General features: G+C 37.9%; 1 protein-coding gene across 3 annotated transcripts in view; it reads left to right on the forward strand.

The window, feature by feature from the left end:
* Positions 1-493: 493 nt before the first annotated feature.
* ABCD3 (ATP binding cassette subfamily D member 3) overlaps positions 494-19820 on the forward strand; it is a 75916-nt gene continuing 56589 nt past the window's right edge. The window contains exon 1 of one of the 3 annotated variants that reach the window (XM_057718038.1): positions 494-966. In XM_057718038.1, coding sequence (XP_057574021.1) covers positions 857-966 — 110 coding nt within the window. In that variant the 5' untranslated portion in view covers positions 494-856. The remainder of the gene's footprint in view (positions 967-19820) is intronic. The other 2 variants (XM_057718028.1, XM_057718048.1) reach the window with 2 other exon arrangements.

The following is a 19820-nucleotide window of genomic DNA, read 5'->3' on the forward strand; positions in this document are numbered from 1 at the left end:
AAATACATTTTGTATCACTCCTCAGGACACAGATACAAAAGACTGGTGTAAAAATTTCTCAAAACAACTCCTTTACACGTAATGCACGTTGAAATTGTTCTATTGTGTTCTATTCTTCTAGGTTTTTCAAAAAAAAAAAAAAAAAGTGGTCTCCATCTACCAAACCGATATCACAATCCCCTAGCGATCATAAACTATGATTTAGAAACCACTGGCTTGGAGAAAGCTTTTTGATTCGTAGTCATTCTTTCCACATTTCCATACACCACTGAGAGTCCCCGACGGTCGTTTTCTCTAAAGGATTACTGTGCCCTCAGTTTTGTGTAAATGCTCTGGGACGGGGCCGTTCCCCCTCCTCCTGGCTCCTTTAAGAGGGTGGTAACGGCCTATCACGGGAGGTGGAGGGGCAGGTCCCACCAAGCCCCCGGCACAGGCCCGGCCTGCTTTTCCAGTTCTTGTGAAAGCCCGCGTGTGTGTGAGCGCGGAGGTGGGATAGGGGCGAGGCAGGGGCGACCCGGAGGCCTCGCGGCAACGGAGGGAGGGTCAGCGGCTCCCCTGGGCCCGCGTTCCCCTGGGCCCGCGTTCCCCGCGACCCCGCGAGGGCCCGCGCGTGCGCAGAGCGCGTCCCGGGAATCTTTCCGGCCTCCGTGGTGCCCGCGCGCGCTCCCGCCGAGCCAAAGTCAGGGGTGGGCTCCTGCGCGAGGCAGGCGCGGCGGCGCGCGCCGGGGGGCGGTCCCGCGCGGCCGGCCCCGCCCTCCCTCCGCGCGCTCTTCTCCTCCCAGTCTCCCCCGCGCTTCCTGCGCTACGGTAGTCGCCGCCGCGTCCCCGTCCCGGTCTCGCTAGCGCTGGCTGTACCATGGCGGCCTTCAGCAAGTACCTGACCGTGCGAAACTCCTCACTGGCCGGGGCCGCGTTCCTGCTGCTTTGCCTGCTCCACAGACGTCGCCGCGCCCTCGGCCTGCACGGGTAAGAAGGCCCGTGGCCGCGCCGCCGCCCCGGGCCCGAGCGGGAGCTCCCGGCGCGCTCTCCTTCGCCCGGCGGACCAGTCCCTTGGCCCCGCGGGGTCAGGCGGAGAGGGGGCCGGCCGCAGCCGCTGCCAGGCTCCAATGTCAGGATGTCAGGGTGTCTCTGCGGCACGGGCGCTGCCTGCGCTCTGCCCGCCTGTCCGGCTGCCTACTCTGCCCCAGGGGTGCGAATCTTTTTCCTGCGCCCGCTGGCAAACCTGTGCCTCTGCCCCGAGGCCATCGCCCCTCGTGTCCTCCCCTTTATTGCATCCACTCCACTACCTCCTTTTTGCATCAACTTTCTGGGTGTGTTCTTGTTTTGCCATCTCATCTCCTGACAGACCGTGGATTTGCTTTGTGGACGTGTATATGTGATTTGAGGATGGGGATTGGACTCACCAGGTTGGAGGCTGTTGTTTAAGTCATTGGAAGAGGTTTGGCACGATCCTTAGTAGTTGCTGTTGAAAGTCGCGAGGATGGTTCGTGTGAGTTATCCTGGGTCCACTTGGCAAAGTTGCTTTCTAAAGCGGTGTCCCCTTGGGGTTGGTCAGTGAACGCCCTAGCATTTCATCCAGAAAGGCTGAATCGGTTCCGAGGTATTTGGAGGGCAAGTTTCGCTTTCCTGACTCGCAGGTGGACCGTGAAAGTGTTTTAGGTAAGGGTTAAAATCCCTTTTGATTATATTCCGCTGCTTCTCCCTCAAGGATTTTAATGTTTAAATTTAACTTTGGGAGAGTGTAAGATTAGAGATGGAAGAGAGAATTGAGTTACTGTTGTGGGGTTACAGACATAATTTTTTATTTGCTGGGAGTCACTTTTCCTTCAGCAAATGAATGCGAAAAGGCTACTTCTTGCCATTATTGGATATTTCATATTAAATCTTGGCGTAGTGCTTTCATGCATTTTATTTCATTTCTTTGGGCAAGGTGTTGCCTTCTGTTTTTATTTACCTAATATATCTGATTAGTAGTAGACTTTGGACTAAAACACAGATGAGTGGCCTTCCTTCCCATGAAGTTCTTACAAACCTTCCCCTGGCTTCTTTATCTTATTAAAGTTTGAAGCAGTGGTCTTTCTTTTCCTTCCTAAATCTGCTTAACAAAGTTGAAAATGATTTTCATCTTTGTCAGGACAGTACAGTACCTAGTCGCTTTTCTTCTATTCTCTTTGCTTTTAAAATGATTTATTCTGGAAAATATAAACGAAATTTTCTATTAGCTTGTATGCTTTCTGATCTCCCAGTTGCAAATGGAAGTTATTTGTTATCAGGGAATATGCCAGTAGGAAATGTTGAATGCTCTAAAATAACTTTGAATTACATTTTTGCAGAGAAGTGTTTCAGTGCACAGAATGGGTGTTTTAGTATGGTGGAGGGGGATTTGAGGAGAGCCCTAACAGCCCTGGCTTGCTTTCATGATTATTTTAAATAAAAACTTTGTTTTATTGGAGTATTACATACTTGTACACAGAAGTATAGAGCTTGAAGAATTTTCACAGATGGAACTTGCTCAAGTAATCATCACCCTGATCTGCACCCAGATAAGAACATTATCAGCATCCCAGAAATTCTCAAGTCCCCTCCAATCACAGCTAAAGTAGTTACTGATTAATAAGGCCATAGATTATTGAGTGAGGGAAATTTTAAACATAATCTGATGGGAAATAGTAGCAGTAATAGCAAAACTATAATATAATATGTTTTATTAAATAATTTTAGGTGTTTATTCATTATCCTATAAAATGGTTTACAAATCTCTTTTTGAGATTTTTGTGAACTTTTTGGGGGATTAAATTATGCACACTGAACAAAAGATTGTTGTTAATCTGCATTGGCAGTAGTAAGGAAAATCTGTCTTTGTAGATAATATACTTCCAGAATCATTTGGCTGTGTTTCAGTTGCTATCTTTGGCATCATAGTTTGAAGATTAGAAAATTCTAACTTTATATTTTACTGGCTTTTTGGGTATCTTTGATAACATAATTTTACTTTCTAGTGCCTAATTAAGGAATCTGTGACTGCGTGACCTTTTTTTGTCAATGCTATTGACAGTAGATTTGTCTTAGAAGATATTCCTTAGAACCAGATAGGTAATAAAGATAATAAAATCACTTTAAAAGTTACAGTGTCCAGACATTGGGATTATAAGTAATTTAATGTTCTGAGTAGTTTTTTAGTTATATGTGATTTGACTGGGTGAAATATACTTTTTATTGTGGAAAATTTCACACATATTACAAAGTAAGCAGAATAATGGACCCCCTTACTCTTTACACAAGAGGTACCATCAACATTCTACCATTCTTGTTTCATCTATAGCTCCTTCCTCCCCACTCCTAATTTTTACTGATTTTTAGGTAAAATTTATATATATTGAACTGTATACACATTGTACAGTTTTTAGATAACACATCCCTTTCATAAATTAGAACATTTTCATCTCCCCAGAAAGTTCCCTTGTATTCATTCTACAGGACCATTGTACTAACCTTTTTCACCCTAGTTTTTGCTTAATCATACATCTTATTTTATTATTTATATGGGGAATAATGGAATCTTTTTACTCATGGATAAAGGAGACCATGTATTCAGTTCAAAAGAAGTATCTGTTTCAGAATGTTGTATTACTGTGCTAGGTGCTATGGGATGGAGAGGGTTGTGTGTGTGTGTGTGTGTGTGTGTGTGTGTGTGTGTTATACATACATTCAAAAAATAATGACATCTTTAAGTGTGAATTAGTTAAAAATGTAAGATGATAACAATACAGTGTATAGACAGTAATGCCTTAAAAATTCTGAGAAAGAAGAGATTAATGTGTTTGGGAAGAATTAGGGAAGGCTTTATGAGGGATGTGAGCTAAGCCTAGAAAGAGGGTAGGAATGAATAACTGGAGATAAATTGAATGTTAAAAGCAGCCTTTATCAGATTTTTGTTGCATTTTATGAGAGGAAGAAACTTGGTGGTACTCTTTCAGTCCATCTTCCACTGCCACCAGAGTTCTTTTTAAGAAACACAAATATGATCATGTTATTTCCTCATTAAAATCTTTCAGCTCTTCTAAAATACAAAATTCTTAGCATGAGAGAATGGTGTTCGTGGTCTTTTCCTTTACTACTTCTACTCAGCCAGCCTTGTGGAGTTCGCACACTTTGAGGAGGACAGGCTCTGCCCAGCCGTTGCAGTCGAATTGTAAGCACTGTCATCCCCACCACTTCTCCCCACCCTTTGATGTTTATTTTCCTTCAAGACTCCGTTCAGTCAGCACTTTCTCTTAAATATTGTCTCTTTTCCTCATCTCCAAACTGATACTGTTGTCCTTTGCTCTCATGCTGCTCTAAGCATTCCTCTACTCTAGTTACCACTCTGTGTTTTACTAGTTTATTTTCTTGGCTTCTGCCTGCATCAGACTTTGATTTCTGGAGGGCATGGACTGAGTCATCTTTAAATTTCTAGTTTGCACATATCATGGGATAGACATTCATTAAGTATTTATAGGATGCATAGACAAGAATTTTTAAGGGTAATTGTCTGACAGGCAGTTGGAGATGGGGTACTGGTACAAACAGAGAAGTGATAGTTGTGTACCTGAGATTATATAATAGGAACTGAGGGTAGGGAAGGGTAGTACATCAGTGGGCCAATTTTAGAAGGCAGGGAAGGGACCAATCTACGTCGCCAAACTATTTTATAATCTTAAAACACACAAAGAACAAAAACAGAACAAAGCAGTTTTCTTTCTCTTCCTATGAATGCTTGTCAAAGTTCAGATTTCTCATCCTGGATTTCAGAACCTTCCTTTATCTGGTCTCACCTTACCTGGCTAATCTTTTATTCCATTGCCTGCCAGTGACTACTCTCTGTTCCAAATAGGGCAGTTTCTGCACTGCTTTCTGAACAGGCCACACTCATTCCTGACTTTGGAGCCTTATTCATGATATTAGGCATACCTGGAATATCTCTTCCTGTATCCTCTGTTCTTCAACTCTTATCCTTTAAGGGTTAGGTCAAGGTCACCTTTCCCATGCAATATTTTTTAAACAACTCTTTATCTAAATGATGAGCATCCCCTTTTTACTCTTATGAGCTGTGTATTTAGGTACTTTTCTTGTTCATCTATTAATTGCTTGACTGGGTGTGATCTAGTTGTTAGCCATCAGAGTATAACCATGTCCACCAGCTTATGGGTGGTCCTCCGTCCTTTTCAAAGCCCCAATGTATAGATGGTAGGAATAACCAAATATTTCTGAAGAGTTTCAGGGAGCTTGTGTTTCTCTTAGTGATGCCTTCACGTCTGTGCTTCTACTTTATTTTAGATCCCACTTGTATCTTGTCTCTTGATCCTGTCATTTTGGTGTCTGCCTTGACTCCTCTAAAGCATCAGTCACAAAGCAGGTATTTGTAGTAGAAGTTTATTGAAAATTTGGGAGTAGTGGCGGGGATTACATCGCAACATAGGGAACAGCTTAAAATGGAGAAGTTCTTTTATTTACAAGTTTCTTGGACATTCCCTCTGTTGGAAATTTGTTGACTATTTTTCCCTAAGCCTCAGCCCTGTGGCCTGTTGCTGGGTCTTTTCTGTACTCCTTAGATGTTTTCATACCTCTAGCTTCTACTCCCTGTTCTCTCTCCCCACTAACCTCTCTACAGTTTTCCTGCATACTGAATTCAGCTTTCCTTCCTGAGATCTGTTCCTTTCAAATCAAGCTTTAGAAGGGGCTGGCTTCACTTTTCTCAATTTCATAGGCTCAGTGAATGTTCTGCAAAGTACAGTCATGTGTCAGGGGCTGAAGTTGCATGAGACCCTTAGGATGAACCATGAGTGGATGTTGTAGGGGCTGGCGCCATATGGATCCTCAGAATAAAAAGGAGATGTTTAAGCAGCTATAGGTAAAGAAGGCCTTAAAGGATTTGCCAGGAAAAGCAGGTCTGTACGGAAACCAGCTGATGCAAATCATGTACTCAGAACTGTGTAGCTGTCTGTGGTATGCTGGGGTAACTGGGTACAGACTGAGAAGTCATACACTTCTCAGTTTTGGACACCATTAACCAGGCATTCTGGTTTAGGGCTTCTGCAGTTGCTCTTCCCCTGCCTGGAATTCTCTTTCCCTATATATCCCCACTGTTTTCCCTCCCATTTTTCAATCTTTTAGCAGATAGATGTCTTCTTAGTGAGACCCTCCACTGCCACTCAGTGTAAAATCACATGTCCCACATGTATACACACTGCCCTCTTTCTTGGCTTTACTTTTCTCCTTAGCACTTATCACCATCAATTGCACGATTTAATTTACATATTAATTTGTTTATTGTATGTCTCTGCTGCTAGGTGTAAGTTCCATGAGGGCAGGAATTTTTTGCCTATTTTGTTTATTGTTGTAACTCCAGTGGCTAGAGCTTTTGCTGGCATATAGCAGGCACTCAAAAAATGTTTGTTGAATGACTGACTCTGAGATGCTCATTTCTTAGAGCTGTGGTTACTGTTGTTTTAAATAACTATATATATATATTTTGCTACAAATGTAAATGTTGTCTGCTTAAGTATATTATGAACTCTTTAGGAGCTGGGCCCTTTCTATATGCATTGGTAAAGCAAGTCTTAGAAATTTATAACAATAGTATCATTATTTTATAATCTGCTTTTGATAGTTAACAATAGAGTGGAAACATTAAAGACAATTTAAAAAAATTAAAAATCATGCATAATATCATCACCATAGCACACATATTCTTTTATTTGTGTTACCTTTAATTATTTATATGCATATATTTTACATAGTTATACATGTTTTGCTACTTTCATTTAAAGCATAGATATCATTCCTGTGTTTCTGTGTGAACCTCATTACTGTATTTTAAAAGAGATATATAAATCCTCCTTTGTGTGACTGGATCATAATTTATTTTACCCTTAAATATTGGGTATCTAGGTTGCTTCTGTAATTTTTATAGATAATATTATATGTATTTGTGAGTGAACATTTCTGTCTCTGCTGAATTATTTCCTTGGAATAAATTGCTAGAAATAGGATTAATGAAGGAAGGTTATAAGCTTTCTTTAGTGTTTGTGGGAAAGGTATAAACATTCTGGAGCTACACAAATTCCACATATTACTTTTTAAGAATTGTGCCACAGAATAGTATAAGAATTTAAATAGTATGAGAATTTAAATATGTAATCATTATTAAGGGATGTTTGAATTTTTTTGGAGGGGGGACTACTGTAGAGGTGTAAAGTAATGTTGCAGGATTATTTTAATTTGCAAGAATGCATATTTTATATGCAGAAACTTGTCTATTATCGAGGCACTTGGCATGGTATAAAACATGGTCTTTGGTGTTAAATATGGGTTCAGGTTTTTATTCAGCTGTCTGCTAAACCTGTGATCTTGGTCAGTGTACTCAACCTCTTTGAGCCTCTGTTTTTTCATGCGTAGAATAGGGATAATAGTATTTACTCAGTAGTTGTGAGGATTAAATTTATCAACTCAGTAGCTGGAACAAAGCTCAGTAAATAAAAGGTAGCTTTAGCTTTCCCTTTGCTTGCTAAAGGACAGCAAAGCATCCCGTTGTTAGGTTCTTAGTAACTGTTGAGACTTTCTAAAAATTTCCTCAAATATGCCCATGAAAATCTCCCTAAAGAAACCTTTTGAATTGATAGAATTATTCAGAGTTGGAAAGTATTTAAGTTACTTTTATGTGACATGGTTTCAGTCCTCTGTATACTTTCATGCGACATGGTTTCAGTCCTCTGTATACTTTCATGCGACGTGGCTTCAGTCCTCTGTATACTTTCATGCGACGTGGCTTCAGTCCTCTGTATACTTGCATGCAACGTGGCTTCAGTCCTCTGTATACTTTCATGCGATGTGTTTCAGTCCTCTGTATACTTTTATGTGACGTGGTTTCAGTCCTCTGTATTTTTTCAGTTGTTGCTTCCCGAATATGATACTCTATTTCTCCACCCCTTAAAGAGAAGGTCTGAAACTGAATTCATTATTCTAAGTGTGTTTTGACCGACAGAGTGGAGTGGGCTGTTAACTGCTTGTAAATCCAAAGCTTTTGTTAAAATAGGTGAGGTTACAGTCATTTTTATGACAGTCAGTATTCTTAACTCATATTTTAGCTTGCACAGTGGTTTTCCCTTCCTTTCCCCTTCTCAACTTGCTGCGATTGATTGATTGATTGATTGATTGATTGATTGATTTTAAACTGGGTGTGGATATTTACAACTTATTTTTGCTTTGGCACATCACTTCCTCCTCAATTTTTTTCCATCCTGTACATTTAAAAAAAAAATTTTATTGGAGTATAGTCGCTTTACAAATGTTGTGCTAGTTTCTACTGTACAGCAAAGTGAATCAGCTATACGTATACATATATCCCCTCTTTTTTGGATTTCCTTCCCATTTAGGTCACTGCAGAGCATTGAGTAGAGTTCCCTGTGGTATACAGTAGATCCTGCACATTTAATTAGTATTCCTTCTGTATGTTTTGTCAATAAATTAAGTTATTGGACAGGACGAAGTATAGAACAATATATTTATATTACTATAACCTTTCTTTTAAATGATACCCTTTGGGTGTTGGATTGGTTCTCATCTTTAACTTACCTGGTACCTTTTCACATCTTTGCTTCTGATAACGATTTGGCGCTCTGACAATAGGGCTAGGCATCTGATCCATGCTGGGCCAGTCAGAGTCCTTCCTCCTCTGTGCTGTTTCTACTGGAGTCAGTGCAGAAGGGTCTTTCTTTTTCCGCCATGGATGATGAATATCACCACCTTCTAATCTGTTGCAATAAAATGTAAACTGAAATTATTATTATTATTATTGGCCACACTGTGGAGCTTGCAGGATCTTAGTTCCCTGACCAGGGATGGAACCTGTGCCCCTTGCAGGGGAAGCGCAGAATCCTAACCACTGGACCGCCAGGGAATTCCCTAAACTGGAATTATAAAGAAGAAAGATAAGCACTCTTTGTGATTTTCTTTAGAGTTATATATGGCAAATTAAATTTTATGCAAAATGGGTACTGTATTTCCCTAGTGTTAATTTTTGGAATGATTTTGTACAGAATGTTAGAGTTGTATATAAATGACACTTGTAGTCATTACTACAAAAAAATTAGATATAGGGCCCTTGCTTAAGAATATGGTTTTATCATAACATCCTTTTTATGAGGAAATGACTTTTGTTTTAGGCCTCTCTGTCGAGAATATAGCCTTCCATAAGCATTAGGGTAAAGTGCTCTGGGTAACTGATGGCTGTGTTCTTCAGTGGGACTGTTAATGCGTATTAAGATAGTTTAAAGCCTTGTTAGATAAAACTAGTGAGTGTGCCAAAGGTGTTTCTTTTTTAAAAAACATGCATTTGTTGTCTTTTGGCTAATTAGCAGTCCTGCATGAATGCAGTTAAATTAATAAAGTGTAAAATTGAAAATAAAGCTCGTCAAAGCATTCAGCTAATTTGATATCTGTGAATAGATGTAACATTCTCACATACCACTATAATGGTGCCATAATAATAGACATAAATGTGGGTTATATGACCTACTCTTTATTTAAGAAGTTATCTGTTGGCATTAAAAATAAATGTACAATGTGGAAAGAGGCAGCTTCTCTAGGTAAATAATAATTTAGTCATTTGATCAGCTTACTGTGTCTGTATGTCACTGCATGTCGCTATTTAAAACATTTGTACACTTTCATGAATGTGTGAAGTAAGCAACATGAGACATGGTGTCTCCTCAGAAGGAAAAATTATGGTCCTATGAATTTATCATACTTTAGTGAGTAGTACTTTTCCATATTTCAACTTACCTGAAATTAGGATGCAATTTACAGTAGGTGCATCTCAGCTTTGATTACTGTGGTATTGGCATATTTTTGCGTTTCCTTTTTGCTGTGCATGTTTTTAACTTGGATGTAAAAATGCTTCATGGTAATTTGCATCAGATCACCCTCTGACTCCAAATTCAGTGTTACTGTCATTCTTCATTATATTTTAGAAGTGAAGTTATAGCAAAATAAGAAATTCAGGTAGAATCAAATCTTTTCCTCATTCCAGAACAAAGACTGGAGTAAGTAGGTTGGCGTGGGACTCAATGAACCACTCAAAGAAAGGAACCCAAAGATCATGCCCTAACTCAGAAAACGTTGCATGCCTGCTACGTGTCAGATGCTGGATTTATAGAGAAGAAAAAAAGGTCCTATTGTCAAGAGTTGGGGGGTATGATACAAGTCTGTACCTTCATTCAACATTTAGTGCTAGGTGCTGAGGACACACAATAGTGAAAGAGATAGGTCTGTTTCCTAGATGGATCCTGTAGTGAGAGAAGACAGAACCTATTTCATTTTAGTTTTGTATTGGGCACTTGGGAAGATTAAAAATTAAGTTAGACAAGATTTTTGCTGTTAAGAAACTCACAGACTGTTGAGAGAATCCTGTGTCTTAACATTTCACATCAAATTTCTAGTTAAAAAAAAATCTCCTGGTATATTTTATTTAAAATATTGATCCCCATTTACCTGTGGTACAATTTTGTTGCATCAGGAAATTAGGCTTAAGGTGTTTTCAACTATAGTATTCATTTGCTTTGCCCTACAGTAATGCCCAAGATGTGGTGTTTAGTAAAGTAGTGGGGGGGGGGGGGGAGGGAGGGGGGAAGCAAGTATGGGACAGAATCAATGAAATGATCCCACTTTTAATGTAAATATCAGATAATTTAGATAATTTCCAATTTAACTATTGATGGGTGAATACATTTCTTTCTGTATTTTATCACTGGCTCAAGAAAATAGCTACTTCCCCTTATTACTTCACTGAAGAAAATTTCAGTGTGGGAGGAAATACAACATTTATCCAGTACATTCTGTTGAATGCTTGTTGTATGTCACTAGGCTAGGCATTGAGATACCAAATTGAGAAACGTTATTTCTAACCCCAGTCTTGTGGAAATAGAAATACATAGAAAAGTTGTACAAGTCGGTATGACTAGACCCTGTGGTCTAATAATAATTCTGTGGGAGGGAGCCCTGAGTTGGGAACGTTTGATTGTTTTGGTTGTTACCTGGGGAGGTTTCACTTTTGTGCCTGATGTTAAGAGATAAGGGGTAAAAGGCATTCTAGGTAGAGAAAATAGCATGAACAAAGGCATGGTGTTAGTGGAGCTGATTTGAGACAAAGGGACTGCAGAGACATGAAACTGGTAACATTACTATTAAATAGTTACTGAGCACTTGCCATATTATAGGTTCTAAGTAATTTGCATTTATTCCTCACAACAGTCTTTTGAGATAGTTGTTTTATTATCTTTATTTTATTGGTGAGTAATCAGAAAGGTAAAAATGGTACCTCTTTATAAGAGTTCTTATGTTTGAATTAGCCATGTGGAGGGTAAAAGACAGAATAAAACATTTTTATCCGATCCTTTAGATGGACTTACTAGATTTGTAACCAAGCAAACCGTCACGTGCCCATGGCACAGAAAGCCAAACTCTTGACAAGCCGGTGTTTTCAGCAAAGTAAGGGTTTACTGCTGGGCGCCAAGCAAGGAAGTGGGAGACAAGCCTCAGATCCACTCCATCTTGGTCTTTGAGTTAGGGATATTTTAAAGGGGAAGAACAAAGGCTGGTACTAATCACCATCTTGTGATGTTTCTTAATCATAGCTTCGGGAGTCAGGATGTTCTGGTTTATGAGGCTCAGGCCAGGTGGTCCGTGATTCAGGGGTCTGTTAGGTCATCTTGCCCTGGAGAAACAACCTGGGTTTGTATGTTAATGATGATGTCTGTAATAGCAATTTTAGTACATTAATGATGTTATCGACAGCAGCAGTTTTAGTCATCTGACTCTGGTTGATTAGTGTTCAGTTAGCACAGGATTGAGGTCAGAGGGGACAGAAAAGGGAATAAAGAATTGGATAGCGAGAGTAATCATAAACTCAGTAAGGGAACTCAGTTTCAGATTCAAAAGAACAGTCAAGAATCATTCAGGGGTTAAAAAAAAGCCTTATGTTAAATTCTGTGATGTTAATCATTAAATTAACAATTTTATTGTAGTATATTAATATTAAAATATTATAGTCATGGTGAAATACTCAAGATTTTTAAAAACTTTTTATTGTATATTCTACAACAAATATGGAAAAGTGCATAAAACACGTGTATAAATTAATGACTTTTTTTGTAACTACCATCCAGGTTAGGAAATATCTTTGCTATCTGCCCAGAAGCCACATGCCCCTTCCTAGTTGCAGCCCCTTCCCTGTACTATCCTGACTTCTACAGAAACTGCACTTTTGCATTTCTTTATAATTTTATCACCCAAAGGGGCACTTCTGAGCACTATAATTCAGTGGTGTTTGTGGGGTTTTTTGTTCAGGTCTCTCTCAGTCTACATGTCCCCATGCCGTTTCTCTTTCCCCTTTCTATGTATAGTTTATTTGTTGAAGCAACCAGGTATTTTCACCTAGACATATTCTGTAATCTGGATTATGCCAGTTGTATGATTTTTCTTCATTCTCTGTATTTCCTGTAAATTGGTAGTTGGATCTGAAAGCTTGATCAAGTTTAGATTTTATTTTTTATTTTTTGGACAAGAATGCTTCCTAGGTGTTGATGTGGTATACTCTCTGTCACGAGATACATAATGTCTGGTTGTTTCTGTTTTTGTGATTTGAGCAGCCCCTGATATTTGATGCCTAGAACAGTGAGTTTATTAGGGCTTACAAAGTGGTGATATTTGAATTCTGTTATTACTTCATTTATAAGGTGGAATGCTTCCATAAAAAGAAATTTTTCTTCATCTGTTTGGTTCCCCAGTGGTACAGTTCAGTTTGGAAAGGCAGGATAGATATTTGCTTTATTAGTTTTTAAAATAATACATTAGTTTCTTGTTATTATCTGAAGGTTACCAATGAGTTCTTCTTAAGTGTCATTGTGAACCTATTGATTCACTACTTGTAAATAAGTATTGAATGCTCTCTTATAGATGCTTCAGAGGAACCTTTATGAATGCAGTGAATCTTATAAAAATATGAAATGTGCCTCAGTTCTCAACTCTTGCATTGGTATTATTTCTGTTTAAATTTTAGAATCAGTTTGTTGGGATTTTGATGCAGATTTCATCTAATTTATAGATTAATTTCTAATATTGGGTATATTGCCCCCTCCTTTTTTTTTTGATCAATCTTGCCATGAGTTTGTAAAATGTGTCAATTTTTTCAACAGTCTGACTTTTGGTTTTGCCTTACCTCTATTGAGTGTTTTTTATTTCATTTTTTTCCTTTTATCTGAATTCTTTTATTCTTTATACTTTCTTCAGTTAGTTTTGGTCTTTTTCTAACGTTCACATAGATAATGAATTTTCAGTCTTCTTTTCTAATGTATTCATTTAAGGTTATAAAGTTCTCTAAGCAATGTTTAGTTGCATCCCACAGTTTTTTGGATATGTAAACTATTATTTTGTAAACATATCATTTGATATGTTTATCATTCATTTCAAATATTTTAAAAATTTCTTTGACCCCTGACTTTTCATGAGGGAAAGCGAATCTATTTATGTCAGTTACCTATTGTTGTATAACAAACCACCCCAACTGTTATTTCTTCCCCCTTATTTCCATGGGCAGCTGGGTAGTTCCTTTGCTTGTTTTGTCTGGGTTCCCTTATGAGGAACCCAGTAGAGGATTGGCTGCGTTGGAAGGTTTATATCTGATAGTTGGTGCTGGCTGGTGGCTGGGATGCCTTGGTTTTTCATCTAAGTGACTTTATATCATTCAGTAGTCTATACCAGTTCCTCACATGGTAGTCGCAGGTCAGCATTCCAGGAAACCAAGGTGAAAGCAGAAAAAAGGCTTCTACCCATTCTGTTGGCTAGGGCAAGTCACAAGCTTGGCCCAGATTCAAGGATCGGAAAAGAAGATTCCTCCTTTTTTGGAATTTGTCTCAGTACTTAATATACCACAATTTCCAAACATTTGGGAATTTTTCTTGTATTTTTCTTTTTGCTGTTAATTTCCAGCATAATTGCTTTGTGGTTAAGATAGTGATTTCTTTTTTTCATCATTTTGTTTTTACTTCTTTTAGTCTTTTGGAAGTTATTCTCTATCTTAATTTTCTTTTTTTTTCAGTTTTACTGGTTACCCTAGAAATTTTGACATCCGTTTACTTTTTCAAGTCTAAATATTGGTCAATAAGAAATACTTCGTCATTCTCCCAGGCAGTAAAAGGACTTCAGAACAGTGACCCCATTAACTTTACTCCTGATTTAAGTGCATTGTGTAAGATGTTCTTATTATTGTTTTATATAATATTCACTTAGAGTTAATTATATATTTACCACATTCTTTGCTTTCCATTCCTTCTTGCAATCTAACCTTCCAATTAAGATCAGCTTCCTTTCCCCCATAATATGTCCTTTAGAAATTTCTTTAGTACAAGTCTGTTGATGATGAACCCTCTCTATGTTGTAAGGTAATGTCTTTATTTGCCTTCATTCATGTAAGTGCCTTTTTTTCCTGAATATTTACTTCTACATTGGCAGTAATTTTCTTTCCATACTTTGAAGATTTGATTCCACTATATTCTGGTTTCCATTATTAATGTTGAGAAATCAACTGTCAGTCTGTAACTGTTGCTCCTTTGAAGGTAATCATTCTTTTTTTCTCCTGTAGCTGCTTTTAGGGATTATGTTTGTCAATGATTTTCTGAAGCTCACTGTGATTTGGTTAGGTGTGGATTTATTTTTTCATCTATCTTGCTTAGAATTCACTGGGCCTTTTGGTTTTTGTGGATTGGTGCCTTCTTCCATTTTGGAATATTCTCAGCCGTTACCTATGCCATGTTTTCTTTCTTTATTCTTCCTGGACACCAGCTAAGATAGTTTTGTTGTAACCACTGTCTCTTATTTCTTTGTTGCTATCTTTTTGTTTTCTCTTTGCTACATTCTGTATAGTCAGTTGTGAGTTAGTTGCTAGATTATTAATTTTCTCATCAGCTTTGTGAAATCTATTAAACCTAATGATCAAATATTTAATTTTAATTGTATTTTTTATTTTTAAGAATTCCATTTGGTTTTCTTAAATCTGTGTAGCTTTTTATTATTTCCTTGTCTTGGTAGATATCTTTGTTTTATTTTATCTATTTATTTCTTTAAATACTGTCTGCATGGTTTTTATAGGGTATGTTTGGGAAGTCCGACATCTGAAATCTTTCTGGGTCTGCTTCTGTTTTCTGTAATTTCTGCTGGTTCTTGGTCATGGAGTCTAGTTTCCTGTGCTTCGTTATTTTTTGTTATGGTCTAGACATTTTATTTGAAATTACTTGTAGGAATAATTTTGAGGCTTATAGTAAACATACTTTCATTTTAAGAGGTAAGTTTGCTTCTTAAAGTGCCTGGGAGCAGTATCAGTCAGGGAACAACTTATACCAAATTTCTTAAGAGCACATACTAAAACTTTAGTACAGTATCTTAATTAAGAGATGCAAGACTCACATTTCAGATTTCATATTTTTGTTTCCCAAAGGAGTTATATCACTGTATATTTACATTATTGTCATGTTAATTCCTTTCAAATCAACATCTCTAACCTTGAACCTCAAACTAAACTTAAAAAAAATTATTTTCTGAACAATTTCATATAGTTATCTTATTGGAACCTGAAATTTAACACATTTACAATGAGTCCAATTATTATTTCCCTGAATGCTTCTACATTATTTTTTATTATGATAGATGAAATCACTGTCCTTGGGTTGCTCAGGGTACAAACCGTTTGTGAAACCTGAGGAAAAATGATCTTTGCCTTTTAGGGCATAAGTTTGGAGCCGAAGGTTTCTAATACCTCCTGTATCCTTACATAGTTCTTTAAGACTTTGCTGTCTTCTCTTCCATTTGCATATTCAGTTAGGGCTTAGCTCTTATCTGTTCCCTCACCCTGTTATTTCTAGCAGTTTTCTTGCGTCTTTCTTTCCATTTCCATAGCCACCACTTTTGTTCAGGCCTTCATCATTTCTGGGCCCTGATTGACCTTGGTTGTGTGCATGTGCACATATGTTCCCCCCCCCCCCCACTACATTTTACATGGCTATGGAAGTGACTTGGGAATATAAATGCTAAGGAAACTACCTAGAAAGCCGGTGAGAAATTTTGTTAGTTGAGGAAGTTCTCAAAATTTTGAGTTTTGATAGCCTGAATTGAAGTCATGGCAATAGAGGAAAAGGAGAGCATGGATAGGAAGAATATGAGAAAGGGCTTGGGCGATTGGATAGAAGAAGGTACATTCACTGAGTTAGGCCCCAGTTCAGTATGAGAAGGTGGAAGGGTAGATTTGGAGTAGAAAGATAAGTTCGAACATAGAAATGCATGTTGAGTTTAAAATGGTTTCATAGATCCAGGTACAGATACTTTATTTTAAAAAAATGGATATTCAAGTCAGGAGCTCAGGAAAGATGAGGGAGCTAGAGATTTGGGGAGTCATTAGAGAACAAGTGATAGTTGATATGGTTTTGACCCAGGTGTTCTAGAGCAGTATCTCTAGGGCTTAGAGATAATGGATCTAGTGATTTATTTTTCAGGGTCCAAAAGTTCTATGAGAATTTTCTAACTTTGTGTTGTCAGTTTGGTGATAAATTAGAAATAAATTAGTATAAGCACATTCTGGGTCATCTGAATCACTACCATACTGTTGTAGATTTTTGTGCCTGTGTTTGTTTGAATTGTTGCTTAAGTGGTCACCCGAAGAGACCACATGTATGATAAACAAATCTGCTGCATTAGAACCTACATTAAGTTCAAGCATAGTAATATAAAACTAAGAAAATCATGTTCAACTTTTATATTCATACTGAATTATTTTGCTATTAAAATTTTCTTTTGTAGTGATAATTACAGGTGAAAGGTGTTTTCATAGAATTTCTAAGTAACTGAAATCTTATACTGAAGCTTTGGTTTGAAACCATGAAAAAGACATAGAGCAGTTGAGTAGTGTATTACTTTAACTGTCACAAACTGATAAAAGAACATAGAGCTGACATGTAGATTATGTATTTAGGCCAAGTGAAGGTCTCATAAGATGTCATGGTACACTGTGAATAAGGTATTTCATGGTAGCTTGAAGAGAGAAAAGTGATGGGAGAGCTAACTGATCATGTGGCCCATTGTGGGTGTGTGTATGTATTGTGTGTGTATATATGTTTTTTATATATGCAAAATTGTATTTTTGTGAGCAGTTACATTGCATGGATCTCCATTTGTCTCTATAAATACCAATTTGTAACATTTATTAGCAGTAACTCCTATGACATTTTCACTGAGTAATTTTTATTTTTTTAATTTTTATTTTATTTTTAAATATATTTATTTATTTATGTACTTATTTATTTATTGCCTGCATTGGGTCTTCGTTGCTGCACATGGGCTTTCTCTAGTTGAGGTGAGCTGGGGCTACTCTTCATTGTGGTGTGCAGGCTCCTCACCATGGCGGCTTCTCTTGTGGAGCATGGGCTCTAGGCAGGTGGGCTTCAGTAGTTGCAGCACACGGGCTGCAATAGTTGTGGCTTACGGGCTTAGTTGCTCTTCAGCATGTGGTATCTTCCTGGGGCAGAGATGGAACTCGTGTCCCCTGCATTGGCAGGCAGATTCTTAACCATTGTACTACCTAGAAAGTCCAGCACTGAGTAATTTTTAGAATTTTGTTTTGGGATATACTAATACATGGATTATTCCATCAACATCAATGAAGCAGTGATTTAAGGCCAGTTCATTGTTTACAAAAGAAAAATAATGAAGATTATTAAAAAATCTTGGCTATTAACTGGGACATATAACACATAAATAATTTCTTCTACTCTTTTACCCCAGCACTGGAGATTAGTTGTAGCAGTGTTATCTCACTTACCATTTTAAATGAATGTTGATTTCTTTTTTTTTTGGCTTTAAAATTCTTGCTTGTTTTTAAGTGATGGATTTTATTTTGTGGTTGTAGAAGAGCTGTAAACAAAAGGAATGTATACAGTTGACCCTTGAACAACATGTTTTTGAACTGTGAGAGTCCACTTATGTGTGGATTTTTTTCGCTAAATACATACTCTGTACTACTCGATCCATGGGTGGTTGAATCCAAGGATCTGGAACCTCAGATACTGAGGGCCTGCTGTATAGTTATAGGTGAATTTTCAACTGCATGGAGGGTCAGCACTCCTGACCCTCATGTTAAGGGTCAGTTACACTTAATTTTGTGCTTATATATATTTAAGAAAGCACCAATTTAAGTCAACACTGGGGTCTGTTACAATTTTTTTTTCCTTTGGGAGAGGTTCATACATTATCCAAAGTCTAGGAAACACTGGCCTAGAAAAATGAACTAAGCGAGAAATTTTAGGGTCAGAATTACTGTTCTGGATAACTAAACTCATTAAAGTTTTCAGAACTGTTTCCTTTTTTTTTTTTTTTTTTTACACTTAATCTGAAAGTTATCTGAAAACTTCTCTTTTGATTTTTGTCACTTTCTTTTCCCTAGTCTCATAGTTTGTTGGCGAAGTTCCTGCTTATTAATTTTACATATTTTGTTGGCATTATTAAGGAACACTTAGCTCCATCTCGTTCTGCCTCACCCCTCCAACAATAAAGAACAAAATGTACTTTTCTATTGTGTTCTTAGGAAAAAGTCTCCCATAGGTTTTGGTCATCTTTTTCTTTTATAGTTTTATTGAAGCTTTATTGATGTACAATAAACTGCTTTTATTTAAAATATACAACTTGAGTTTTGACACGTAAGCACCTGTGAAACCATCACTAGAATCAAGATAACAAACATTTCTGTCACCCCAACGATCCCTCATGCCCCTTCGTAGTCAGTCCTCTCCCCTCCACCAGCCTGAAACGACCACTGACCTGCTGTCTGTAACTGTAGATTAGATTTGGCTGCTTTAGAATTTCATATAAGTGGGGTCTATACTGTACGTGTTTTTGTCTAGGTACTTTCAGTCAGCATAATGATTTTGAGATTCATCCATGTTGCATGCATCAATAGTTTTTTTTTTTAATTGTTGAGCATGTTTTATGGAAATACTACAATTTTTAAAATCCATTCACTTGTTGATGAACATTTGGATGTTTCCAGGTTTTAGCTGTTAAAAATAAAGCTGCTGGGGCTTCCCTGGTGGCACAGTGGTTAAGAATCCACCTGCCAGTGCAGGGGACACGAGTTCGATCCCTGGGCCCGGAAGATCCCACATGCCGTGGAGCAACTAAGCCCGTGCGCCAGAAGTACTGAGCCTGTGCTCTAGACCCCGAGAGCCACAACTACTATGCCTCTGTGTCGCAACTGCTGAAGCCTGTACACCTAGAGCCCGTGGTCCACAACAAGAGAAGCCAGCACACTGCAACGAAGGGTAGCCCCTACTCGCGCAACTAGAGAAAGCCCTCACACAGAAACGAAGACCCAGTGCAGCCAAAATATAAAAAAAATAAAAAATAAAAAAATAAAAAAAGTTATTTTCCTTGAGCAGATACTTAGTGGTGGAATGGCTGGGTTGTATGGTGGGTGTTTGTTTAACTTTTTAAGAAACTGTTATGATTGTACCATTTTATATTCCCATCACCAGTATAAGAAAACTCCAGTTGCTCCACATCCTTGATAATACTTGCTATGATCACTCTTTTTAATCCTTGGGATTCTAGTGGATGTGTGTAGTGGTTTCTCATTGTGATTTTAATTTGAATTTCCATAAGAACTAACGATTTGGAGCATATTTCCTGAGTTTATTTTCCATCCATACATTTTCTTTGTCAAAGTGCCTGTTTAAATCTTTAAA

This window comes from Hippopotamus amphibius, chromosome 1 (genome assembly GCF_030028045.1).
Source record: "Hippopotamus amphibius kiboko isolate mHipAmp2 chromosome 1, mHipAmp2.hap2, whole genome shotgun sequence".
Lineage (NCBI taxonomy): Eukaryota > Metazoa > Chordata > Mammalia > Artiodactyla > Hippopotamidae > Hippopotamus > Hippopotamus amphibius.